The 26,703-nt window shown below is 51.7% G+C and overlaps 1 protein-coding gene across 1 annotated transcript in view; it reads left to right on the top strand.

Moving 5' to 3' along the window:
• CTIF (cap binding complex dependent translation initiation factor) overlaps positions 1 to 9,558 on the top strand; it is a 152,368-nt gene extending 142,810 nt beyond the window's left edge. The window contains exons 12-13 of the mRNA XM_082497404.1: positions 6,581 to 6,634; positions 9,060 to 9,558. Coding sequence (XP_082353530.1) covers positions 6,581 to 6,634; positions 9,060 to 9,275 — 270 coding nt within the window. The 3' untranslated portion in view covers positions 9,276 to 9,558. The remainder of the gene's footprint in view (positions 1 to 6,580; positions 6,635 to 9,059) is intronic.
• Positions 9,559 to 26,703: the final 17,145 nt, after the last annotated feature.

The raw sequence follows: 26,703 nt of genomic DNA on the forward strand, positions 1-26,703 counted from the left end.
TGCTGGTGGCCTCTTCCTAACAGAGCAGTGTGAGTTGCTGTCAGCATGTTCTCACTGAGGCTGAGACCAGGCCACCCCAGTCAGGGAACTGGGAAGAGGGACCTCTCTATGAGATGTGTGGGCTGGTGGCACCTTGTGCATCTTCAGTGGGCTTGAAGACTTCACCAGCTCTCCTGGGAGGGATGAGCAGAAGGCCGTGCAGAAAGAAGGACCATTGCTAGTGGACGCAGCCTGACACAGCCTCTTTCTCCCAGCTCAGCTGGGTTTTCAGAGCCCAACGAATAACGTTTTGGAGTGCGGCAGAGCCTGTGCCTCATGCAGAGATCAGCACAGGCAGCTCCGCAAGGGAAGGGTTTTCCCCAAAACTTTGTGTTTGGGCAACTTCAGCATCAAATGGATGAGCAGAGAAGATGCCACTTACACCTATGGACTTCTAAAGGGCTTCTGTTTCCAAGTGCTGACTTGTTTCTTCTCTAGGGTAAGGTCTCACATGACGTCCCTAGCTTCCAGGGTATGCCCAGGGAGGGACTTGGTACCCCTGTAGAGAGGGTGGCACTGGCACAGCTTGTTGGTGGGTGCAGGGTCAGCCCAGGTGACCTTCTGATGTCCTGGATCAAGGAGCTGACACTTCTAATGGGAGCAGATGGTAGAAATCCTGAAACTGGCCTTGCTGGTGGAGTGTTTTGTAATTACTCATCCCCCACGCCCTCGTTTGTACTTTGCATTTTCCCCAGTCTTGGCTGTTTTCGCCACCCCGTTCCTTGCGACAATGAGAAAAGGGGAGTTGTAGCAATTGCTTGTAGTTCGGAGAAGTGCGTGACTCTCCCCATGCAGAGCAGCCGAGCAGTCCCATAGATCTTATCTCAGACATCTTCCTTAAAGACTTGCGACATTAGGTCGATAAGGGGCCGCTGGAAAAGCAGAAAATTGCTATTGATGTCTTTCTGCGGAGAGCCTGTGAAGGGCAGAAGAACTGGCTTGTGCTCCCAGGAGGACCCATCTAGCAGACCACGGGGCTTCCAGGAGGTTTTTGGGGCAGGAATTCCCCAGCTGTGGTTCATTAGACCATCAAGAGTGCCTGAAGAGCCGTGTCAGCGGGACCGCACACCCTGTGCCTTAACAGCGTTCCCGGTTGTAGGGGATGATCATAGAACCATAGAATCGCAGAATGGTTTGGGTTGGAAGGGACCTTTAAAGGTCATCTTCTAGTCCAATCCCCCTGTGATGGGAAGGGACATCTTCAACTAGATCAGGTTGCTCAGAGCCCCGTCCAAACTGACCTGGAACAGTTCCAAGGATAGGGCATCTCCCACCTCTCTGGGCCACCTGGGCCAGTGTCTCGCAGCCCTCAGCTTAAAAAATTTCTTCGTTATATCTAGTCTGAATTTCCCCTCTTTTAGTTTAAAACCATCACTCCTTGGCCTGTCGCAACAGGTCTGTCCCCATCTTTCTTATAAAGGGGTGTGCGTGACAATCCCGACCACAGAGTTGGAACAGATCCATCTTCTTGAGGATGAAGTCCACCACGGTTCTTCCAAAGGGCTCCTCTGGTTAAAAACAGGACTGGGAAGCGCCATCTCTCCTCCACCCTTTCAAGTACAGTATGTTCATTCTGCTTAAGCTCCGAGTGGCACAAGTAACTGTTTTTTTCCTTCTTCCTAATCGAAACGTGTCTCCGTTTTCACCCGTTGCCTCGTTTTACACCAGTCAGCTGCTTGCTACACCGGGATGATGCGTTTGCAACACGTTGGTTCCTCTGCGGTCGTGGTCCACGTTCCCCAGGTGGAATACCAGCAGGCACCTCCTTGTGACCTACGCGTTAGATGAAAAGCATACCTGTGGGCAGGGACCGCCGAGCGGTTGCAAGGTTGGAGCTTCACGCCCCCAGGCTGTCTGGATGTCCATGCGTGTTGCCACCTGGATGGACGAACCTGAGATGCCCGCTGGGGAGCCGGGGCAAGCAGCACGTGGGTTGCGGTCGGTCCAGCTTTCACCGGGTCTCAAAGACGTCCCAACTTCTCCATGGCTCTGGGTGGATATTTTCAAGCTTCCTGTGCTTTCACGCCGGAGTCATCACCGAAGCATCAGAAAACACTGCATGCTAAGAGGTAGTTTGTGGCGAGCGTTGCTTAGATGTCATTTTGCAAGCGATATCATACACAATAATTAGTAGTGTGCCTTGCAGGAGAAATATCATCGCAGCTGGAAAGGGTAATGTATGCATTGGGCTGCTCCCATTCCATCTCCCAGGGAGAATCGCTGAAGAACGCAATTAAAGCTGCGCGGTTTGGTGATAAGGGACGGTGGGGCAGGTTCTCCTGTCCTGCTCGTGGCGTGGACACCCCTGAGAATACCAAGTAAGCACTTTAGCTTCTCAGCAGCCCAGATGATCTCAGAAAGCAGATAATAAATCCAAATATTTGTGGGTATGTGAATCCCATCAGCTTTGCGCTCTGGTTTGCTCCTGGTGGTCTACACTCTATGGATGTGCATCCGTTGCTGCTCAGGAGGACCAAGCTGGTTGTCCTCGTGATGCAGTTTTGGGGCTTCTTGGGCCCCTCAACCACCGTTGCCATGGCCACCCCATGGGGCTTACGATGCTTACCTCTGCAAAGGTGTAAAGAACAGGTTTTGGGGCCACAGAGGCCAAGGGAGGGTGGTCCCAGTAGCAAGCCACGGAAACCAGTTGCGCTCAAGAGCCACCCTGCAAGGCACTGCAGCTCCCCCACCACAAGCAGCACCTCCAGGAGCAGACCCTACAACTTATTTTGGGTTGCTTACGGAAATATTTAGCACCCGGAGCCCACCCGGGCACGCTGACCTCGCAGAGAACCTTGCCCAGTGCTCCGTTTCTCCGCGAGATGCAGAAATTTGGCAGAGGAGGAGCCCAATATCTTCCACCAGCCTGCAAAAGCTGCTAGTCCAGCACCAGAAACAAAAGTGAGAAGCCTTTCGCAACCGAGGTTGGGTATTATATGACCGGCCGGGCAGATTCTGGCATGCAGCCTCCTCTCTTAGGAAATCAAGCAGACTCTTTGTCTGCTTTCCAGCAGGAACTGCTGCTTTCGTTGCCCGGCTTCGCCCGATACGGGGGAAAACCGGCTGGAGAGCAAAGGGAAGTTTTTTCGCGCAGACAGCTCCAGCCTCCAGGGGATGATTACAGGTTAAACCGAGAAGCGTGTGAGTCTCGGCTCACCTGCCCTGTTGTCTGCCTCACGTTCCTTTTTCGACTCCCTCGTCCACGTTCATCAGCCGGTTCGAACCGTGTGGGAACCTGGTGGAGAGGGACGGGATGGTGCCCCTGGTGGGATTTGGGTAGATGCACGCAGCAGGGAGGAGAGGTTATAAATAGTTAAATAAATAATCATTCCGATGTGGGAGTGCTAATTTAATGGGTATAGCGTGTTTACGTTAAAATATTTTAAGTAAATATGAATTAGATTGCAAATGATGAATGCAATTGGTTGGGTTCAGGTTTATGGTCACACAAGTGCCGGTACTTCAGGGTTGTGATTTCCTTGGAGGTCTCGAAGCGTTTGCACCATTTTTTCTTCCAGCACCACCAGGGCTGACCCAGGGGGGGTCAAAGAGCTTTGGGAAACTCTGTGCTCTTGCTGAAGCAACCACCCTGCTGCTTTGGGGTACCTGGTGAGACATGGGGCAGCTGTGGGTGTTGATGATGCACCCTTTGAGAAACACGTGCAAGATGTCATCGGTGAGTGAGGACATCGATGGCAGGACCCCGGGGAGCAGTGCAACCCTTGCTGTCTGCCTTCAGCGGTGGTTCAGTGCCCATGCCAGGCTAGGGAGAGCAAACTGGGCTTCTTGATCTCCTCCTGTCCCAGCATGCGGGGGTCAGCAGCAGATAGCTGGTGCCTACACCCTGGGGAAGATCCAGAACTCCCCTCCAGCATGACGGAAACGTCGTTATGATCAGGAACATGCAGAGAAACAGTGACATCTTTCTCATCCTCCTGAATTCAGGTCGTTGCACTGACGCAGGTGGCTGACAACCATCTGTGGCCATGAACTTGGGACTCCGGCTCCCGGAGCACCAGCAGATCTGCCCGCTGGGTCCTGCTCTGCTGCGCAGGGTCATGCCCGAGCTTGGTGGGCAGGTTGGGGGCTCTCCTCATCCCACGTGTCGAAGGCCAAGACTGAACTGTGGCCCTTGGGACTGGTATCTCTTGGTGCCTCGATGGAGCAGTGGAGCTTATGGTGCCTGGATGGACAAGGTGGAGCACATGGTGCCTTCGTGGAGCAGTGGAGCACGTGGTGTTTGCATGGAAGAGGTGAAGCACACGGTGCCTCAGTGGACAAGGTAGAGCACATGGTGCCCTGATGGACAAGACAGAGCACATGCATTCTCCTTGTTCAGCCAAGTCACATCAGATGAGCTCCAGGAGGTCAACGTGAAGGTGGAGGGTGCCTGCCCAAGTCTGGGAGTAGGACATATTCTCTGTTTCATCATAGGTAGATAACCATTCTTCATTAGCCAAATACTGAGCACTTGACAGTGACACATTCATCCTCACAACCCCCTTTTGAGCTATGTCCCAGCTGGGTGGGACTGGGTGGGAAGTTGGGGCAAGGAAAGCCCAAGTGAAGTCGCAGCCTTTCCCTGACCACGTATCCCAGGCAGAGAGCAGGATCATCGAGGAGACTGCGGCAGAGGAAGGGCTGGAATCGGGCCACCATAGGTCCTTCCTAATCAATCTTAACTCCACTTTTCTTGCTTTCATTTTCACGATACGTTCTTTATTAAAGAAAAGCAAAAATAAGAAAGGTGAATCTATATTGCATTTGCAGCCATGCTCGTGAGCTAAATACCCAAGGAGTGAATTTCTGGACTACTGCCTGTTTCTCTTTGTCCCTAATTGCTTTTTTTTTTTCCTTGTTGTTGTTGGGTTTAAAGCAATCTCATGGTTTTTTGCGAAGAATCTGTGAACTGTTTGTGAGAACTTATCTCAGAGCACGCGGCTTGGGTTTAACTAACGTTTTCCAAACAACTCAGCGGAAAGATAAACTGGAGGGGGAACTCACAATGTCTTCAAAACCCTGGTTGAACCTTTTTGGCTAACGCGAGATAAAAACCGATGGACCACGCGCTCGTCGAGATGCTGTAAACATCGTCTTCAAAGCAAACAAACTGCTGTCTGCTGAAAACAGAAGAGGGGGAAGACAAAACTTTGCGAGTGATAATAATTCCTTGAATTATCTCTTTTTTTTTTTTTTTTTCCTTTCCAAGCTATTTTCCAACAGTTGTGGAGCTGGTAAACAAATAGGCGTTTGTTTGTAAAAAAAAGGAAACACGAAAAAATGAGGGCAGGAAGGGAAGATGATAAGGCTGAGAATCAGAATTGTGATTTTAACTAAAGGATGCGACTTTGGAGCACATTTAGTTAAACTGAGCAATTTTTATATAGGCATTTTTAATTAGTCCGGCCGCTTTTCCAAAGTTTGCCTTTCCCCGATGAATTTCAGATACTAAAAAAGCCGCTTTTCCCAATTTTTCTCCTTTTTCTCAGCATGCACTCAGCTCCCTGCTGCACGCGGGGATTAGCTGAGGGCCAGCAAGGCTTGTTCAACCCAAGGTGATGGAGTGGAAGCGGCCGTAGCGTCAAGCGTTGCCAGCACCGGTGGTTTTATCAGCCGCCTGACGGTACAGTGTTTTTCATAACGCTCCATCTCACTTTGTTGCCTGATTGAGAATCTCAGTGTTTTTTATCTGCTGGAAAAACAAGCAGAAAACTCTGCTTTTCTCTTGTGGTTTTTGCAAAAAGCCTGAAACGGCGGCGGCGTGTGCGTGACAAAGCCATAAAGATGAAAACAAAGCAAAATGCGTATTTTTCATCCGGTTTCGAGGCTCTTTGCTCACGGTTCCGAGGTTTGGGGGGTGAGAGGCGCTGAGCTCCTACGTGTTGCCGTTGCCAGGTAGAGCCATTGACCCTCACTTCGCGTCCTGAGTCTGAACCGAGAGGGGGTGAACGTCTTCCTTCGCCATCCCGTGCCGCGCACAGCAACGTTATGGGTCTCTCTTGAAAGTTCCTCGTGCTTAGAAACTCACGTTCGTAACACAGAGTTCATAGAGAGCAGAGCAGGATTGGAGTGGGTGCACCCGAGACACCGTAGTTTCGCTGCAGCCCATTCCACTTGCACCGCTTTGTAACCGGTCTAGAAGGAGCCGTATTAATTGCGACGTATTGCATGTAACGCTTTCCCGTCGGGGAATTTTGTGCCCGTTAGAAGGGTCCTCAGGGGGATGGAGAGGTTTGGTGGCGGGTGGCTGCCTCTCGGGCAGAGCCCTTCCCTTCCAAAAAGTCTCTCCCAGGGCTGTGCTGCTTGAATGTTGTCATCCGACGGTTGTATTTAGTCGACGCGTATGAGAAACAAGTGGATTCTCTCATGCCATGGGATTAACAAAGCAATATAACCTCAACAAAATTGATTCTGAAAGCTATTAATCTAAATTATCTATATTATCTAGAAAAGCCAACCGGGACGAAGAGCTGAAAGACAGGTTGTAAGGGAAGGAAGAGGTCACGCGTTTCTCACCGCCTCTGTCTTCTCTCTTTTGCAGTTGTTGCAATCTCAGGATGTGAAGGAAGACGCTGTGCTTTGCTGCTCCATGGAGGTAGGGGAGCACGCCCACCACCTGCCCCGCTCCTCCTTGCTTTGCCCCTTGTGTCCTTACTGTGCACACACCGGGGGGTCTGTTAGATGTTTCCAAACCCAAACAGTTGTGTTGCCTTTTTGCATTACAGAATCATAGAATCGCAGAATGGTTTGGGTTGGAAAGGGACCTTTAAAGACCATCTAGTCCAACCCTCCTGCCATGGGCAGGGACATCTTCAACTAGATCGGGTCGCTCAGAGCCCTGCCCAACCTGACCTGGAATGTTCCCAGGGATGGGGCATCTCCCACCTCTCTGGGCAACCTGAGCCAGTGTCTCACCAACTACACCGTAAATAATTTCTTCCTAATATCTCATCTAAATCTCCCCTCTTTTAGCTTAAAACCATCCCCCCCTTGTCTTATCGCTACAATCCCAACTAAAAAGTCTGTCCTCATCTTTCCTGGAGCCCTTTTAGGGACTGGAAGGGGCTCTAAGGTCTCCCTGGAGCCTTCTCTCTCCAGGCTGAACCCCCCCAACTCTCCCAGCCTGTCCTCCCAGCAGAGGGGCTCCAGCCCTCGGAGTATTTCCATGCCCTCCTCTGGCTCTGCTCCAACAGGTCCATGTCTTTCCTGTGCTGAGGGCTCCAGAGCTGGACGCAGTACCGCAGGGGGAGGTCTCACCGGAGCGGAGTAGATAAAAGGCATCACCACAGTATAAGAGATGTCCCTTGAGACTCTTATCACTGGACTTTTGATGCATGCAAATGGATGCAAAAATTTTGGTAGCTGGGTTCCCACCAAATTATGTCATCCTGGTTCCTTCAAATCTCCCCCTCCGTTTATTTTTTAAGCACAAAACCATCCGTATTGGAGCAAAAGCTGCCCTGTGGCTCACACGGAGAGGTTTGATGTGCCCAGCAACAGCTTTGCGGAGATATGCTGCTACCAATATAGCAGAGTTTCCTGAACTTTGCTTTTGGGAAGCGATTGACCCGCGGGGATGGATGCAGAGAGCAGATGAATTTGCAGCCTGAATGGTTGAAACCCAACAAAGCGACGGGCAACCGAGGAGGAGAGCTTGCATTTTTAAGGGTAGGATTTTGGGAAGCTCTGCTTTCAAGCCCCACGAGCCTTGGACCTTCTCCTCTGTGAGACCACCTAAGGCTTCTGCTGCTCCGTGGAGGCTCTCGGAGGAGTAATTATTTTCAAAAAAACCCCTCGGCTGTCCTCAGGGAAGCGGCACGACGGGTCTAAATGCAGATCGCGGCAGGGCAGGATTTGTTATGCATACAGGAGGGCTCTGCTTATTCCGATTAATGACTGGGAGTCGCTGACAGCTGTGAATCAGCGAGTAAATGAAGGGCCAGGTAGAAGGCAGGAATACCACATCACAGCCGGCACTTTGTTTTGACAATAGCGTGATTTTTTAGGTGGGATTTTTGTTTTGTTTTGTTTTGTTTTGTTTTGTTTTGTTTTGTTTTTTTCTTTTCAAAAGCAATCCAGCGTTGCCGCCTTTGAAGTCAGTGGGAGCCGAACCATTCGCTCCTCCAGCGGCCCCGGCGCGGATGCTTTTGAAAACCTCACCCTTCATCTTCAGCTCTTGGGAGCCTGCTGCCGGGTGGTTTTGGTTTTCGAAAGCCGTGACGCCTTTAACCTTGCCTGCCCGCCCCGCCGCATCAAACGGGGGAGGACTGGAGGGGTGGAGGGTGTCTACGAAAGCCAACACGGTGTTTTAATATCATCGAATCAGCCCAGAAATCCAACCCCATCCCGGGCTGCATCCCCAGCAGCGTGGCCAGCAGGACAAGGTGGGGGGATTCTGCCCCTCTGCTCTGCCCTCGTGAGACCCCACCTGCAGTGCTGCCTCCAGCTTGGGGGGTCCCAACAGAAGAAGGACATGGACCTGTTGGAGCAGGGCCAGACGACGGCCCGGAGATGCTGGGAGGGCTGGAGCCCTCTGCTGGGAGGACAGGCTGGGAGAGTTGGGGGGGCTCAGCCTGGAGAAGAGAAGGCTCTGGGGAGACCTTAGAGCCCCTTCCAGTGCCTAAAGGGGCTCCAGGAGAGCTGGGGAGGGACTCCTGATGAGGGAGAGGAGCAATAGGATGAGGGGGAATGGTTTTAAACTGGAAGAAGGGAGAATTAGATGAGATATTAGGAAGAAATTCTTTCCTGTGAGGGTGATGAGCCCCTGGCACAGGTTGCCCAGAGCAGCTGTGGCTGTCCCATCCCTGGAGGTGTTCAAGGCCACGTTGGACGGGACTTGGAGCAACCTGGTCTGGTGGGAGGTGTCCCTGCCCAGGGCAGGGGGGTTGGAACTCGATGATCTTCAGGGTCCCTTCCAACCTAAACCATTCTGCGATTCTATGATAATCGTAGAATATCTCAAGTTGGAAGGGACCCCTAAGGATCAATATGCCGTGGTTGACCTCTTCTTCTCCTGACAGCTGCAGAGCACCGGCCGGCTGCTGGAGGAGCAGCTGCCCGAGATGATGACGGAGCTGTTGGCGATAGCACGCGACAAGATGCTGTGTCCCTCCGAGTCCATGCTGACGCGGTCCCTGCTGCTGGAGGTCATCGAGCTGCACGCCAACAACTGGAACCCCCTGACGCCCACCATCACGCAGTACTACAACAAGACCATCCAAAAACTGACGGCTTGAGGGGCAAGGGCAAGGTGGGGTGGGAAGGGATGAGAAGACATGCACCTTGACGGGATCCGGCGAGAGCTTTTCCCATTTAAATCCCCTGGCAGATCAAACCCCAGCATGCTCGAGAATACGTTCGTGGGGTGGGGAGGGAGAAGCATGTTTCTTTTTCAGCCGCGTCGCCAAGTGCCACCCCTCTTCCCCGCCGTGGTTTTGTTTTAGGGGTTTCTTTTTCTGAACTCATTGCTCAAGCAGCAGCAACGCATCCCGCCGGGTTATTGTTTGGCTTTCGAAAGAAGACGGAGAATTTGGGGGAAGGGGGTGGGGGTGGGGGGGGAAGAAAGAAGAAAAGAAGAAAAAAAAAAAAGAAAAGAAGAAAAAAAAAAAAAACACGAATCCAAGTGGGGGCTCGTATTGTTTTCACGCCGTCCTCCTGCCTTGCCCCGGCCAACTGGCAGGAGACAGCAGGCAGCAGATGTCTTGGGAGGACAAAGCCAGACACACACTACACCAGACGCTCATAATTGATGGCTTTTGTCGAGCGGGGCTTGCGTTAGGTTTTTCTCCCCCCTCTCTCCCCCCCGCCCTCCTCTTTTCCTCTTGTCTTCGACTTTCTGTGTGTCCTCCCCGTCCTCCCCCCCCCCTACTCGCCACCCCTTCGAAAGCGGATCGGAGAGCGGGACGACTTTCTTATTTGCACTGGGTTTTCTTTTTCTCGAGCATTTGTATTTTCTTCTTATTTTATTGTGTCGTCGAACGGACTATTGCGAGCGGCTCGGAGACGGGGAAGGCGACGCCTTCCCGCGAGCTGACTAATGGTTTACGTGAAGATGCTGAAGCAGAAGGAGTATTTTAAAGGAGTCCAAAAGCCACTGCAGAAGTAACGTAGCCACCGTTGTCTTGCCAGTAACCTCCTCGATGGATTGAGAAATGAGTCGTCTTAGTTGGGAGCTCTAAGGACCAGGGGATGCTGCAGCTTTTGCTGTTCAAGTCGCCGTTATCCTTCAGCCACTATAACCCCTTTTTTTTTTTTTTTCTCATAATAATTTTTTTTTGTTTGTTTCCATTGAAGGAGTGCTTTATTGTAATTACTGTCATGGTTGTAATTATACATTTAAATCCAGGCCTGTTATAGTCGGGCCTAATAATGTACAGGGCGAGGGAGAAATGAAGGTTTGATGATCTTCTTTGGAGATTGGGAAAAAGAAGAGAAGAAGAGAATAGCAAAAAGGAGGGGGGGAAAAAAAAAAGAGGAAAAAATAGGAAAAGCCAAAAATTAGAGGTTTTGAGCCTGGCTTCTAACGAGCTGAATTTGCTATCCAGCGTTTCTGGGCGCGCGGTGTACGGGAGCGGCTCCGTGCCGTGGTCGGTCTAAGCGGCACCGTGTCCTCGAGGGATAGGTGACGTGTTCGGAGGGGGGAGAGTTTTCTTGGGGATCCCCGGGGTCGCTCCATGCTGGAGCATCCCGAGGGAGAGGGCGGCTGTGGGGAGCGATGGCGAGATGCCTCCTGGGCGAGGAAATGCCCGGAGGCTGCTCCGGAGGGATATGCCACACCGTTGCATCACTCCCCGAATCGTGAACGAGACTTGGTGGTCTCCTTATTTGCTTGTCTATGATTTTTACCTACTACATCACTTCTGGTGCTTATTTGGGTGAAGCCTAATGGGGGTGCGAGCTGTCCCGTCTCGTCTGCGTGTTGGAAGAGGAGCCAAGGAAGGCACCATGTCGGCGGCCCGTCCCGTTTTCTTCCCATTAATTCAATTTATTTTCCTTTCCCGGTGACAAGAAGAGAATTTATGCCGCAGCGCCGGCGTGCACAGACCCCGGACCGGGCAGGCTGGGTCGGAACTCAGCAGCTCCAACCCATTTTTCCAAGCAAAACCTTGAATTTCTGGTGGCTTCTAGAGAAGAGAGATTTCACCCCAACCTCTTTGGATGTGCAGTATGTTCTCGGGTGCCTTATGAATGTGTTGGTCTGTCCGCGATGGGGTGGAAGCTTTTCGTTGCAAAATTTAAAGGGCAGAAATTTTCAGCAGAAAACGCAGTGCAGATGAGCGTCCTGATGCTGCGGTTCGATGTTATTTGAATTTTCATCTGGTTGTCGGCTCCTGCGGCTTCTGATCCGCACACGGAGGAAGAGGAGCGAGCTGGAAACGGGAGCTTCAATTTTCCTCTCTACCCAGAAAGCAGTTCTGGATGCGCTGGATTTGTCTGGCGAAATTAATTTCTGCTTCGCGCATTCGAGCCCGGGAGCTTCGCGCGGTGACAGCGCCTTGCGGTGGGTCAGCTTCGTTAGCAGCAATGGGGTTTGATAGTATTAATGAGCAGCTGAACTTGATTAAGGCGGCAAAGCCCATCAGTGTTACAAGGCTCAGGGTTGCGCCCGTCGCTCTTGGCTTTTCCTGCTCCCTGATTTCTCCGGGAGCGGAGGAGAAGGGGATTTAACACCCGTCGCAGTGCGCCCAGGCACGGCATCGGTCTTCTGGGAGAAGACCTGAAAATCAGTTTTGTCTTGATTTTTTTTTTTTTTTTTTAAAGAACAGAAAAGTCCTATAAAGGAGGCACAGCCTGATGGGTCGGGGTGCCAGGAATTCTGCCGGCGGCGATCCAGACCACTGCTCCGGCCCCTGCGGCTTCGCCCTTTCCCTATCATTTGCACTCGGGATGTAGTAAAAGAAGAGGAAGAAAAAGAAAACCCAGAGAATCGGGAGATTTTACATCTGAAAACCTGAATTTTCACCCATCAGTGCATCAGGAGGCGTTCGGAGGCAAAATGTAAGCCGCGCGGCACGTATTTCTGCTTAAGCATTTTCCTACCCCTCCCAGCCCTGAGGGTTTATCCAATTTTCCCGTTGGGGTGCAATCCTGCAATCCCCCCCGACAGGGCTTGGCCCGCGACTTTCCCCCCACCCCCCCGACACCGGGATTTCTCCCACCGAAGAACTTTTATGTGAAACCCATCGTTTTTTAATGTCTTGCCATTTATCTCCGCTATTAACGTACGTTCGTCCAGCCATTAACCGCTTTGGTACGTCGGTAACGCCGTTGATACGTGAGAATCAAAATGATATGTGAGAATCAAAACGTTGACCAAAAAAATTTAGGTTTTCCCCCAAATGACGTGCTGCCACTGGTATCTTTGTGAAGTCCATCAGGAGGAAGCCGGCGGACGCGCGGCATCGTTAACGGCGGTACCGTGTTGGGAAGAGAGGTACCACGAGGTCGTTTGATGGAGCAGGATGGGGAGCAACGCTGGGAAGTTTTGGGGATTCCTGGTGAGAGCACCTGGAGATGTCATCGAGCATTTTCTTCTCTTGTTTTGGCTTTCTTTAGAAACGGTCGCCAAAGAGTGTAATTCTACAATGAGCGTTTTTGGAGGTGCGAAGCCACCGGCTGCGTCTCCCTGAATTAGCTGGATTCGATCTTCGCTGCTCAATAAAAGTATCCGCGTGGGGTTTTAATACGTTTTCCCCCTACGGTTACATCGGCAAAGGGGAAAAATCACTTCTTCGGGCCAAATATGTGTGGGGCCAAACCCCGGGCTGGTGTAAAGGCGAGTGGCTGAAGCATCTGCAGAGGAGCGATGCTCTGCGCCGCCGCCGCCGCCGCCGCCGCACCGGTCCCCCTCGGATGCAGAGGAGTTTTGCCGGCTCCCTGCCGGATTCCCCAGCATCTAATTCACCTCATTCCGGGTGAAAATCTTTCCAAACTGAAGATTTTTGCTACCCGCAAAGTGACTTGCTCGGTTTCCCCGTGAGGGATTTCACCCCCCTTTGGAGAAGTCTCGTGTGTATGGAGGTGAAACAAAAATGGGGGAAAAAAAGGAAAAGTAAGCAATTTGCTTGGTTCCCCTCTTCCCCTGAAGGAGATTAATTAGTATCTATTCTTGGCATGATTGATGGCTTTGAAGGAAAATGTGTCAGAGTAACTTCTGATTTATTTTCGTGCTTATTTTTATAACATCCCTCACTTGGAAGTCTCTCAAAATCTTCAATATGATTTTTGTTTTTTTTTTTTTTTAATTTCCCTGCTGGGTATTTTATGGCTTTACACTAATTTTGCTCTTCTTGGTGTTAGGTGTTAGCCAGTCCCGGTGATACTTTCAGTATTTTTTTCAGGAGAGCCGACACTAAGGGTTGCGAAGTCCACTGTCGATAGCCAAGGGAGCTGCGGTGTCCTGCAGAACACGGAGTTAACGCTAGCAATTCATTATTATTTTTTTTTTTAAATGTATTTATTTGCATTTGGGAAAAAAAAAAAAGCGACATTTTTAATTTAATCATATTTGTTAAACTAAGCGCTTTAAAAAAAATTTAAAAAAAAAATAAAAAAAAAAAAGGAGAAAGGTTTTGGGGAGAATAAAGACTAGATATTCATACTAGAGAAAACACAAACTCATCGTTCTCAGCATTTCAGAGACTGTTAAAACAAGGGAGATAATAACTCTTTGTGGCAATTCAGTCTTTGTTTATAGAACATCCAGACCCACTGTATGCTATAAAACGCATCATCTGAGTAATAAATGTTTAAAGCTTGACATTTCCCCATCTCTTTGTGGCTACGCGCTATCTATCACTTGTGCTGCGCTGGGAGGGACCTTCCTTTTGTGTAGGATGGAAGAAAGGGAAGATATGGGGGAGGAAAAAAAAAAAAATACCACCAATATCCCTAACGGTGTCTGCTTGGAGATGTAGCGGAGGGACCGATCCTTCCCTCTGGGGGGATGGCTCGGCTGGTGCTCCTGGAGCCGGGTCGGATCCTGCGCGGCGCCGCGGCTCCGGTTGGGGTTGGTGCCTCTTCCCGTGGCTTCTCAACGGGGGTGAGGATGAAGCCCATGGAAGCGGTGGGAAGGGCTCGGGGGTCCACGGGGGATGGATTGGGCCCCTCTCCTGGCTCTGCCTCCACGGCCACCCGCTCCCTGCCTCTCTCCCAAGGGAATCGCCCATCTATTTTGTGTCCTACCTCGGCTGGACCTGGGGGTCTGCTGGAGGACCCCCGTTTATCACGTCCCCTTCACCCAACGCTGCCCCACGCAGCAGCAACTGGGGCTCACAACCCACTTTTGCCGCGTTCAACCTCCTTTTCAAAAAAAAAAAAAAATTAAAAAAAGCAGTTTTTCTAAGAAGTCTCCTCTGGGAAACCCTTCTCTAACCCCAAGCCAATTAATTTATTAATTTTTGGCTAATTGAAACGCACGCGTTGGCCCGGGAAACCACGTGGGTCGCTGGAGATGAGCGGTTTGTGCCCGTGTGTCATCGGGCTCTGGCCAGAAAACTGGAGGTGAAGTAGTTCCTCCAGTTGAAGAAAGGTTCTTGCGAAATGCCCTACGTGACCACGTGCTCGGAGTTCACTGCAACGCAGCCGAGCTGCGAAATAAATATAAAAAGGAGGTGGAAGGAGGTGGGGCCGTGGGAGAGGGATCCCTACTGCTGGCTGGGGGCTCAGCTCGTTGCTGTCAGGCCGTGAATAACTAGATGAGATGTTAAAATGAGGCGCAAGGCCACCTGCGACCAGTACAAGTCACCCAGTGCTCCATGCAAGGCCGTCTCTGCTTCGGGAAACAAACTCGGGTTTATTAAATGCTTCTTGACGGAGCATCATAGAATGGTTTGGGTTGGAAGGGACCTTAAAGATTATCTAGTTCCACCCCCCTGCCCTGGGCAGGGACACCTCCCCCCAGCCCAGGTTGCTCCAAGACCCGTCCAACCTGGCCTTCAACACCTCCAGGGATGGGGCAGCCACAGCTTCTCGGGGCAACCTGCGCCAGGGGCTCACCACCCTCACAGGGAAGAATTTATTCCTAATATCTCATCTAAATCTCTCCTCCTTCAGTGTAAAACCGTTCCCCCTTGTTCCCTGTCTCCCCTCCCTGATGAAGAGTCCCTCCCCAGCTCTCCTGGAGCCCCTTTAGGCACTGGAAGGGGCTCTAAGGTCTCCCCGGAGCCTTCTCTTCTCCAGGCTGAACCCCCCCACCTCTCCCAGCCTGTCCTCCCAGCATAGGGGCTCCAGCCCTCCCAGCATCTCCGTGCCCTCCTCTGGCCCCGCTCCAACAGGTCCATGTCCTTCTGACGTTGGAGTCCCCCGAGCTGGATCGTACCACTGGCTTTCAGCATCATTTTCCCTTGCATCTCCCAGAGTCCTTAAAGTCCACGCAAATTTCCCCTTGGCACCAGCGCTGGGACCTGCTTGAGACATACTCACCCACAGTCAGGGAGATCTGCAGCTCTGGCCCACAGCTGGACAGCACACAGGAGGGTTTCTCCTTACCTATGATAGATCCAACCTATAGGAGAACCACAAGGATTCAGATGTCAAGGCAGGGCGTAGAAAATGCTGATCGGGATTTCTTTCGGGTTTTATCCCATGGACAAAGAAGTCCCAGTGACAGATAATTTGGCTACGGTTGACACACGGGACTCGGAGAACCCCCCAGCTCAGCCAATGCCTGACCACGGCACGTCAGGCTGATGCAGCTCATGACCCACCTTCTCGTGGCATCCCGGCTCTGGCCCCTGCCCGGAGGGTCGCACATCCCCTGATGGCAGAGGATGGGGCTGCGTGCCCAGAAAGCCCATGTTCCTGCAGAGCTCACTATTATTATTTTTAAAGGTAAGCGAGAGCTGCTTGTTCCTCATCTCCACGCATAGGACAACAGCCAGAAGGAACTCCTCACTGGTGCACGCACGAAGCAAAAGCCGATGTGATCTGTCTCGTGGGCTGGGAAGCCTGGAGACCCCACCAGTACATCTGAGCATCCCCCAGGCAAAACCCAGGAGCGAGACACAGGACATCCATTTGGCCCAGTTCTCCCCACAGAAGTGTGGAAATGGTCTCCGTAACCGCCCATTTGGACTTTGCACAGGTCCTAGATGCCAAGGACTCTCACGGACCACTTTCTCCACCTCTCACACACGTGCAGGCACTCACTGAAGTCCAGTTCCTCAGCCAGATGTGTTCACTGCATCTCCACCAGCCGCAAAGGCACCGACCTTCTCTCAGGATCTGGTTTCTTCTCTCAGCTCCATCATCGATGACCACCGTGAGGTCACCAACAGGGTCCCTTGCAGCTCCCTCCCTGCGTGGCTGCAAGGCCACATGTCCACGTCATCTATTGGGACATCTAAGAAGGACACATGTGGGGACAGACATTTTCCCTCCGGCAGGGCTGGGAGAAGAGGCTGAAGCAAGTCCAGGACCACGCACCGCACGCTGGAGGTGATTGACCCCATCAATCCGCTTCCCGGCGTCGCTTTCCCAAAGTGGAAACTTGTCATGGAAAAGCTCGATGGGAAGTTTTTTGAAAAGAGCCGTGCTAATCAAGTCCAAACACTTTGTTTATATGTTATTGCTACAGCAACATAACATGCATTGAAACGAAATTTGGTGAAAAACTGGGACAATTTAGGACAGAAGGGAATTTTGAAATCTCAGCATTTCTCTGGAGAGGGACTTCGCATTTTTTTCCCCATTAGCTCTGTGGCACGGCTGTGACCGGTGGGAAACGGTTAGCCGGCTTTGATCCGGCGCGGGACGAGGCATCGGCTTAGCATCCGATCCACCGCGGCTCTGCCCTTTGGAATGCCGCTGACCCCCCTGGAGAGAGGGGCGACACCTGTCCACGGGGCAGAGGAAGCTCCAGAGGGCTCTGTTTCGGTGGCTTTTCCTGGGACCATCCACCCTCGAGACCCTGCGCTCATCTTTAACAGCGAGGACAACCAGAGAGACGCTCCAAAAGTGGTGTCCGCATCCCTGGAAACGTTTAAATCATTAAATTTTGGCAACCGCGAGGAATTCCCAGAAATATTCTTGCATCTCGAAAGCTTCAGACCTGCAGCAATGCCCATCCATCTGCTCCAAAATCTCGCATTTGCCACAGGTTATTTTCTCATTTAATATATCTTGGCGCTCACGGGGGCCCAGGGACCATCCCTGCTCTCGGCTTGGCTGCTCCCAACCCAAGCCTGGTGTTGATAAGCTCTTTCTGAAGCCGGTATGGATGCTCACAAACTGGGATTTGGTGGAACAATCTCCAGCACACCCATAAAAGTTCTGGCCGTAGGTCAGGGTGCTTCACGGGGAGGTTTGGGGATGGGTCCTGGGAAGGGATAGCTTTGGAAGAGAGATTTGGATGGCTTTATCCCTCAGTTACCGGCAGTGATTTGTCTTGCTTGCTGCAAAACTCCCACCCAGTTGATGCAGCAACAGAAATTATGTGAAGGACCCAGGAGTAACTAGAAACAACACGACAAAACCAGTTCCTACTGGGTCAGCTTTTCAGCGGCAGATGGCACGAACCGGCTTATTGTTTTCCTCTGCGCTATCATCAAAATAACCTAAAGCAATGGCTGGTGATTGTCCAGAGAAGGGACTAAACAAAGGGGTTATATATTTCTACTTTATAGCCCTATGCAAACATCCAGAACAACCCTGTCATCCATCACAAGACATTTTGGGGATGCAATGGGCAATCTGCCCTCCAGAAGGACTTTTTACAAGGGCGTGTAGTGATGGGGAATGGCTTCAAACTGGAAGAAGGGAGATTTAGATGAGATATTAGGAAGAAATTCCTTCCTGTGAGGGTGGTGAGCCCCTGGCGCAGGTTGCCCCAAGAAGCTGTGGCTGCCCCATCCCTGGAGGTGTTCAAGGCCGGGTTGGACGGGTCTTGGAGCAACCTGGGCTGGGGGGAGGTGTCCCTGCCCAGGGCAGGGGGGTTGGAACTCGATGATCTTTAAGGTCCATCCCAACCTAAACCATTCTATGATCCTATGATCACCAAAGGTTTCACAAGCAGGTTGGACCAACTCTCCCAGTAAGGGTGCTGCTGCGGTTGGTCCTGTTTTGGGGCAGAAGGATGGATCAGGAGATGCCCCGTGTCATAAGTAATGCTGCCTGGCAGGTCTTGGCATGTTCCTTGGTGCTGCGGCTGTGTCAGTATGGAAAAGATCAGGTGTGGGGATACCGTTGTCCCTCAGCCAGGGGACCCACCAGAGAGCTGCAGCAGAAACAGGCTTTTGAGGGCAAACAAAAAACAAGGGGTTATGAAAATGGAAGCAAGCATCATGGATTGACTTGGTTACATTAAGGACACGGGACACCCTCCACCACCTGACCCTGGCTACGTCTAATTTACCAGTGTGGACGTTGCTGGTGACGGCTGAGACCTCAACTGAGGGTTCATGCCCTCCAGCAGCCTTGCAGGACCATCCTCTTCATCTACCAGGTCCTCTCCAAACCCTCCTGGACAGTCAAGGACCAACAGCTGAGGCTTGTTCCTTCCCAAAAACCCCCAGCCCAACCCCTGATCCTACAGAAACCTCCAGGCGTTTCTCCTCATTCACCCACCCTAAGGTGGAGAAGCGACACCACATCTCCCAGTAGTTAATGCCACCGAGAAGAGCACCCTTCAAGCTGAGAGATTGATTTCGAAATCACATTTTTTTTGATATTTTAAAATTTTTTGAGTTCCAAAAGAACTCAAATTCACCTTTCGAAGCAAGGCTGGAAGAGGCCGGATCGGGTAAACCAGCGGCGACGCAGCACGAGGGTGGGAGGAAAAACCGCGTCAGGGAGATGGGTTACCAAAAACCTGTCTGGGGGTAATTACACATGTCGTCTGATGAAAAACTGGTTTGAGGGCAAACGCTGTAAAATATTGCTCTGGGGAGAGAAAGACGACAAAGGTTGTGAAATCCAGTCCGCGGATTGTTTTACAGCTAAGGTAACGTCTATCCCTAGGGCTGTATTTTACAACTCCTGCGAGAAATCATCCCCCACCCCCTCCCCCTGCGCAGCTCTGCTCTTGCTCTTCTTTTACAGCACAAAAATGCGGCGTATTTGTTAGAAAACAAGGTTTTGTGCTGATTTCCTAAAGATAAACGCGGTCGTTATTTTTCGGGGCCGTGAAGCATTTGGGAGAGGGATTGTGCTGCACGTAGAGCCTGCAAGCGCTCGCCTCCCTTGTGGTCTTTACAGTCATTGCGTGGACTCATTCCCCTCTCTATATATATTCTTTATATAAAATTGCATTTCTGTTGCTTCTGGGAGCACCTTTAAAGGTGGTGCTGTGGGGACTCACCGCTCTGCCAGTGGGGACTAAGCCCAAACAACCCAGCTCTGTTACTTGGGTTCTACTTTTGAGCCCAATTTACCCATCTTTTCCCCCATTTTCTCTCTGTTAAATCTCTAATTTAAATCTCCCTTTGCTGTCCCCTCTGTGTTTGCAGACAGGAGGACTCATTCCCCTCCCCACCTCGGTGCTGTCAAGTTTTGGCCACCTCAGCTCCCTTTCCACAGCCGAGGATGTCTCCTCCATGGAGATGATGGGTTGTCCTTGGGAACGGGTGACCATCCCTGGTCCCTGCATCTCCAATTTAGACCCTGAGCACATTGCACAAGGGTTTTCTCCCTTTTCTTTAGCTCATCTGTTGCTGCAAACATCATGCCTGGGTCATGTTGGGCTTCAGAGGGCTGGAGCACCTCTGCTGTGACAACAGGCTGAGAGTTGGGGTGGTTCAGCCTGGAGAAAAGAAGACTCCAGGGAGACGTTAGAGCCCCTTCCAGTCCTTAAAGGGGCTCCAGGAAAGCTGGGGAGGGACTCTTGATCACTTGGGGTGGCCCTGGCTGGACACGGCAGGGGACAACCAACCCCATGGGATAGTGATGAACCATGGTCACCTCCAGGAGATGCTCCCATGGGGTGACTGGGGCTCGTGGCCTCGTGCTCACTGTCCCACCTGGACGTGGCAGCTGGTGGGGAGGGGGTTTTGGGGACACCCAGGAGGGCTGGCAGAGCTGGGGGGCGGGGTCAGGGCTGGCTTACCCCCACAGCGCCATGCCGGAGCCAATTTTCTGGTGGGAACCGTCGGGATAAAATTAGAAGTAGGTTGAACTTTATCTACGACTTGAACTGAGGCTGAACTCAGCCTCGTTTTGTTTTGGTTTTTCCAAGTTCAAAACAGTTCATGAAGAGGGAGAGAAGGGCTGGGGGGGGAGGGGGGCACTGGATTTATTTTTGTAACTTGCTCTTTCTGTGATTTTGTTGGAGTTTGACTGCCTCATCTGCCTGGAAAGGCTCTTCTCGCACTATTTCCAGTTTGAGATGGTGATGTGGTGCCTCAAATACTGCCACGGTCATTTATTTCATGTCAAATATTTGGGGTTGGGCTAGTGCAGGGCTGACCAAGCCTCCCCCCATGCTGCCCCCAGCTCAGCCCTGGGTCTGTCCCAGCCCAGCCCAGGGTGGAAAGGCAAAGGGAGAAACTGGAGTGGTTTTGGGGGGTACCACACTGTGCGAAAGGACCACGCTGCTCCACACTACAGATGCTTCAAGGGCTTTTTGGCATGGTTTTCATAGGATCATAGGACGATTTAGGTTGGAAGGGACCTTTAAAGGCCATCTAGTCCCACCAGCCTGCCATGAGCAGGGACATCTTCAACTAGATGAGGTTGCTTAGAGCCTGACCTGGAATGTTTCCAGGGATGGGGCATCTACCACCTCTCTGGGCAACTTGGGCTGGTATTTCATCACCCTCATCTTAAAAATTTCTTCCTTGTTGTCCCGTGCCGACTAGCTGAACCTGCAGGCAACCTTCCAGCATCGCCGAGGGGCTCATATGGACCTGACGCTATTCTTAATCCTCAGTTTTCATGTGGCCACCCTGTTGTGGAGCTGAATTTTCTCACCTGGATGTGCGCCAGGGGACTTGGGAGCCGGAGCCACGTCCCACATCCCTGACCCCAACTCCATGGGTTGTGCAAGCTGCTGGCACCCACGCAAAGGTGTGTGGGTGGTGCAGAGAGCACGTAGGGGACTGGAGGGGGTGACAGTCCCCTCTGGGGCATGGGAGCTGCTGCAAGTGGCAACACAAGGACATGGTGGTGAAGGTTTCACACCGAACCACGAGCAGAGCTGTAAAGGGACAACGGCACCGCATCACTCCCGGTGTTTCCCAACGAGCTGATCATCTCTTCCCAGAAGAGTCGGGAGACTTTTACCACATGTTTTTTTCTCCTCCTCAGTTACTCAAGAGTTAGTAGAAACTTTACCAAAGCGGACCTTCTAATTTTAACAAAGATGCCTCCTAGATCACTGACAAATTTAGGGAACGCACAGGGCAGACTCATTTCCTGGAATGGGAGCTACTGGAGAAAAAGTCCCTCCAGGCTGGCTCCTAACTATGACACATTTGATAGCCATTCAAGGACTACTGGGAAACATGTGTCATTTGTCTCCGTGATGAAGCTTCAGACGGAGTTTCATCATCAAGTCTGACTGCTCCGTGAAATAAAACCGGCTAACATCTACTAGCAGCGATATAACCGCTGATGTTTACGGAGGATGTGTCACGCGGGTGATTTTATTCCCCCCTCCGCCCCCACCCCCAAAGGTTTTATATATGGGTGCAAAGTGGTTTTATCCCGATTGCACCTTGTTTTTCCTCCTCCTCGCTGGGTGACCTGCCTTGTCCCACGAAGGGTGGCACAGGCTGTGGGTGTGCCCCAGCCGCCACGACCGTCGTCAATGAACTTTGGCACCTTAAACCGTGGAAAACCCGACGTGCCATGCCGGAGGGAGGGATAGGTGCCCGGCGTCCCGGAGATCGGATTGCCCCAAGGGATTTGCTGGGAGTCCCATGACGAGTCTGGAAGGGAGCCCAGACGGCAGGGCACCGTCGCGCTTTCCACCCAGGGCGCTCAGCCGGGGTCTCCAGAGGACAACCGGTGGCCTCTGTCCCTTGCTGTCACCCTTGTGTGTGCAAACCCCAGCCCCACACCAAGGTCTCGGCGGGAAGGGGGGTGTGATTTGCACCCCACCACGTGGGATGCGTGGGATGATGGCACGTGGCGGTGGGTCGTGCTGCTGCAAATTCCTCCCGTGTTTGCGTCGCTGCTCCCAGGGGACTGTACCTGTGCTTGCCTACACGGGGTATTTACCACGGCTTGACCCACATCGCTCACCCCACGGGCAGTTACCTGACCCTGCTGCCTCGGAGTGTTTTTTTAGGACAAATGTTGATCTCCGGCCATGACCCACTTTCCTGCGCTGCTTCGGGTGCGCGAGCCGCCCTGTTCCCTCCCAGTCCACGGCAGCCGTGGCTTTGGCCACCGGCATCATCCATCCTCCTCTGCCTGGCGGGGTCATCCCAGGTCCTCAGGGTCTCTCGCCGTTTTGTTTCGTCTCCGAGGGGTCCGATAGGATCTCAGTGCCGGCTGTTTTTCGCAGGCAGATGCAGAATCCGGCGCTGCAGAGGAGCTTGTTTTTTTTTTAATCTCACCCATCTCAGCTTCGCCGTCCCTGCGAGCTGTTCCAAGGAGTCCTTGCCCAAGTGCTCCGTCTCCAGGAAACGCCGTTATCAGCCGCCCCCATCGGCCGCTCCACTTCGAGCTCCCCGCCTGGCTCCCGGGGTGCCCGTTCCCAATCCAATTTCTACTGGAAGCAGATAAGGCAGAGGAAGGAGATAAGGGCTGGCCGGCAGCCCTGGTCACCCTGCTGCTGTCCCCCCCTGACTCACAAGGGACAGATGTCAGCGTTGGGGAGGGGACGCGGGGACACCTTCGGAGCGGTGCTTGCAGCCCTGCGGCCGGTGGGTGGGCAGCCTGAGGTCCCCAACCCTTTGGGACAGCCGGGTGGCATCGGGACCAAAGCACTTGGGCGAGATTGGGGTGATGCAATGACCCTCCTCCTTGGGTGTGCGCACCCAAAACTGGCCAGTGAGAATACCATACAGGGAGAGGGTTCAAGTTCAAGGCGGGACTACGGGGGCTTTTGCATGGCTCAGTCTTTCATCCATGTGCACCTACAGCATAAGGGTTTTCCTCCCTTTTGTCCCCAAAAAGCTCCAGCACAACCTCACACCGCTTTTCCGAAGCACCCCCTTTGCACCCATCTCCTCCCCTCCTCTGTAAAAGCAAAAACGGGCAGATTACTGGGGAAAAAAAAAGAAAAAAATAGGTAGACCTGGTGGTTAGGGACCACCCATTTAGTCTCCCAGCTGGTCGGTGACAGCTGACTGGTGAATGCCTTTAATTAAAACTAAATGGTTAATAGGAAGCTGAGCAAAGGTCTCCCTCTTGGCTCCCGACGCAGGTGCCAGTGGAAATCGTGCCGAGGGCTGAAGTGCTCCGTGTCGTAACAGCCAGCCCCCGCCGTGTCCCTTTGCCAGGCCACTAACGTCACCGTGCAATCTTGCTCCCAAATACTGCTGCCCTGCTGCAGATTAACCGACTCCTCTGAGGTGGGACATCCCCACGGGGCATCCCTCCACTCACGGACCCCTTTCCAGAGGAGTCTCTCGTCTCTCCAACCGGCAGTTTTGGGAGGAAATGTTTTTTTTTTTTTAAGCCTGGGGCAAGTTATATTTTGACTGTTGTCCATTTGTGAACAGGAAAAAAAAAAAAAAAGAAAAAAAAAGAGGAATTACCCAATACAGAGCAGTTTCCCAAGGTTGAGAAGCAGGAGGGTGGAAGTAATAATTAATCGGCAGCGGCTGGCGGGGGCTTTGGTCACCTAAAACGACCTGGTCTAAGGGTCACTCCACAAAGGTACCTGGAACTCATAAAAGAAAAGATCTTGTCCTGGCCTGAATGAGAGAGAAAGAGGGGAAAAAAAGAGGAGGAAGATGAAGCAAGGAGTGACAAAGCCACCAGGATCCCCCAGGGAAATTCGTGCCTCCTTCCCAGCCCTCTGCTCCCCACGTTCCCCCTCTCTGAGCATCTTCTCCCTCTCAAGTAATGGGCTCACAGGACACGACGAAGCATCTCAGATGTCCCAACTCCCCTGGGAGCCACCCCTTCCCAGATCCAACGTGTTTGCGATGGAGAGTGGGGCTTTGGGGGCAATTCTCTTCTCTGCCCATCATTAGCGGAGGTGCCTTGACTCCAGAATGCCGTCCCCTCCGTGGACACCTCACCTCCTCCCACCTCTTTAAGCAACAGGAGGCTCGATTTGGGATCACCACCCTTGATGGAGCTGACACCACCAAAAATGCTAGTGAAGACACAGTTAGATGTATTTTAGTGTGGATTTTAGTCTCAACTGGCCTGGATTAAAATCTGCAGGAAAGTAAGTGGAGCTCTTTGACCAAAACCTCTGCAATGGATGCAGACATCTTCACCAACAACATACATACCTTTCAAGCAGACAAAAACCAAAAAAACTCACTGTGTTGTTTCCAAGTCCATTTTTGCATCCAAAACATCCTTAGCAGACGTGCAGTGCACACACAACGATTTGCCGCTCTACTGTACTGATTCCAGGCCAGGTCTTCAACCGGAAAGAATATTTCTAGCTGCGCGTGTTTGGGTAGGGCTGGTCATTCTTATTCTAGCAGGAGGTCTGATGTCCTCCATCTGAAATGGAAACCCGCTGCGTGCTGATGGCTGTTGTTTATCTCACTGGTGATGCTGCTTCTGCAGTTCCAGGGTCCTTATCTTCAGCGGAGTCAACCGTATACTCGGAGCTAATTGCAATAAATAACACAAAATGCTTTTTTTCTTGTCAAAATGGCTTCGTGGGGAAAAAACATCACTCAAAAATGGATAAAAATTGGTGGTCTTGTCCCCGCTTTCATTTAACATCTGGCCGGGCTGCCGGGCTCTCCCCTGCCCAGCACAAATCTGGGGACTTCACTCATCCAGGAGTTCCCCAAACTCATGTAAACCTCAGAGGAACCACAAATGTCTGGTGATGTTTCACACCCTTTGGGGGAACGGGGGATCCTCGAGCGATGGTTGGGAAGTCTGGGGACCGCTGAGCGAGAGCATCTCGTTAAACCCCCTCAGAGCTCCCCACGGTCCCATTTAAATTCGGTGCTGAGAATAACTGCTCTTAACACACCCGTCCCTCAACGTCTGCAAAGCCATAAAGAGCTGGCAGATGGTTGAACAACACCAATTGTATTCTATAATAATAAGAAGAATAAAGATACTCTAATAAATAGCATTTACCCGAATAAGTAGTATCTAATGAACAGTAGATAATGATTTAGTAATAAAGGTGGTGAAGTAGTAATAGAGGGATTCTGGAGGAGAACATATAAAATGCGCCGAAGATTAAAAGATATCCCAAAAAAGCAGCTTGAAGGACCTGGGGTTGTTTAGTATAGAGAAGAAAAAAAACAGCGAGGGGACATAGTAAATCTTAAAATACAGCTACCTCAAGAAAGGGAATAAACTCTTCGTAATCACCGAGGAAGGGCTAAGGAGTCAGGGGCTAAAGCTGCAGGAAGGAAGATGCCGCCTGGGTGACAGAGGGCAGTTCGCCAGTGGAGGGGGGATAATTAAAGCCTGGAAAAATCACCTGCAAAAAAAAATATAGCAGAGTTGCTCTTGAGATTTTGAAGACCAGGTTGGAAAAATAAGGTGGTGTACGGACAGCTGAATTGCAACTTGGGTTTAGGGGTAGATAAGGTGATTTTCGGTGCTCTCTTCCAGCCCCGTTTTCTGTTATCCAGCTTATTTTTCTTCCTTGATTGAGTTGCATTTTGAAAGTTAAGGAAACGTCTCACTTCAGCATTTTCCTCCCTTGTCTGCAGACCAGTCTTCCTGCGGGGAAGACGTCTTCTCCTCCAGCAAGGCTAACAAATCTCCGAAGGACGCACACCCCCCACACGCAGGGGGCCAAAAAACCTACAGCAGAGACTACTAACGGCAAACCCCGTAGATTTAGTAGACATTATTCCAGATATTTCAGATCCAATGCTGAACAGATGGGAGCTCCGTTCCTAAAATGTCATCTTTCAGAGAGACGTACGCAGTACCAACCCTGAAGGCGGGAGACGAAGACGTGTTTCCGCGAGATGTTACGCATCCGTCGATAGTGCGGGCTCTTGCGTTCCTGGCACAGATAAAGACCCGCGTAAGCGCGATAAAACCTTTTGATGTTCCTCAAGCTTAAGCTCCAAGGACAGACAAAATGAAAGTAAGATGGTGACGAAGAAAAAGCAGACGGCGCTTTACATCTCCGAGCTTTTTACGGAGGAGGCACGTGGTAGGGAGAAACACTCCACGCAAAGCTGGGTCTGGAGAGTTTCAGCTTGGGAAGGTCCCAAAAAATGAATGAGGTTTTAAGGAGGGGTTACAAGAAGAGGGTGAGCAGGGAGCGGTTAGGAGGAATTTTAATTAACATCAGCGTTTGCAGTGTTATTTAATAAGGTCCAAAAAACATCTGAGAGCAATGAAAGCTGAAACTGGTGTTTTCGGAGCGAACAGAGGCAAGTGTGGGGCTGGGGGAGCTGGGATGGCTTCCCCGGGGGACGAGGGGCACCTGAAGAGGTGGTTGCTCCTGGGGAGGGAAAAGCTCAGAGACGTGGGTTTGGAGGTGGAGGAAGGACTGAGCATCCCTGGGATGGGAGATGCCCCATGCGCGCTGGCTCCTGGGACTCTGCATGGCGTAGGGGCACCACAAGCCCCACGAGGTGGCATTTAGGGAGATGGGAGAACAGC

The sequence above is a fragment of the Vanellus vanellus genome, assembly GCF_965231255.1.
Source record: "Vanellus vanellus genome assembly, chromosome: Z".
In the NCBI taxonomy this organism is placed as follows: domain Eukaryota; kingdom Metazoa; phylum Chordata; class Aves; order Charadriiformes; family Charadriidae; genus Vanellus; species Vanellus vanellus.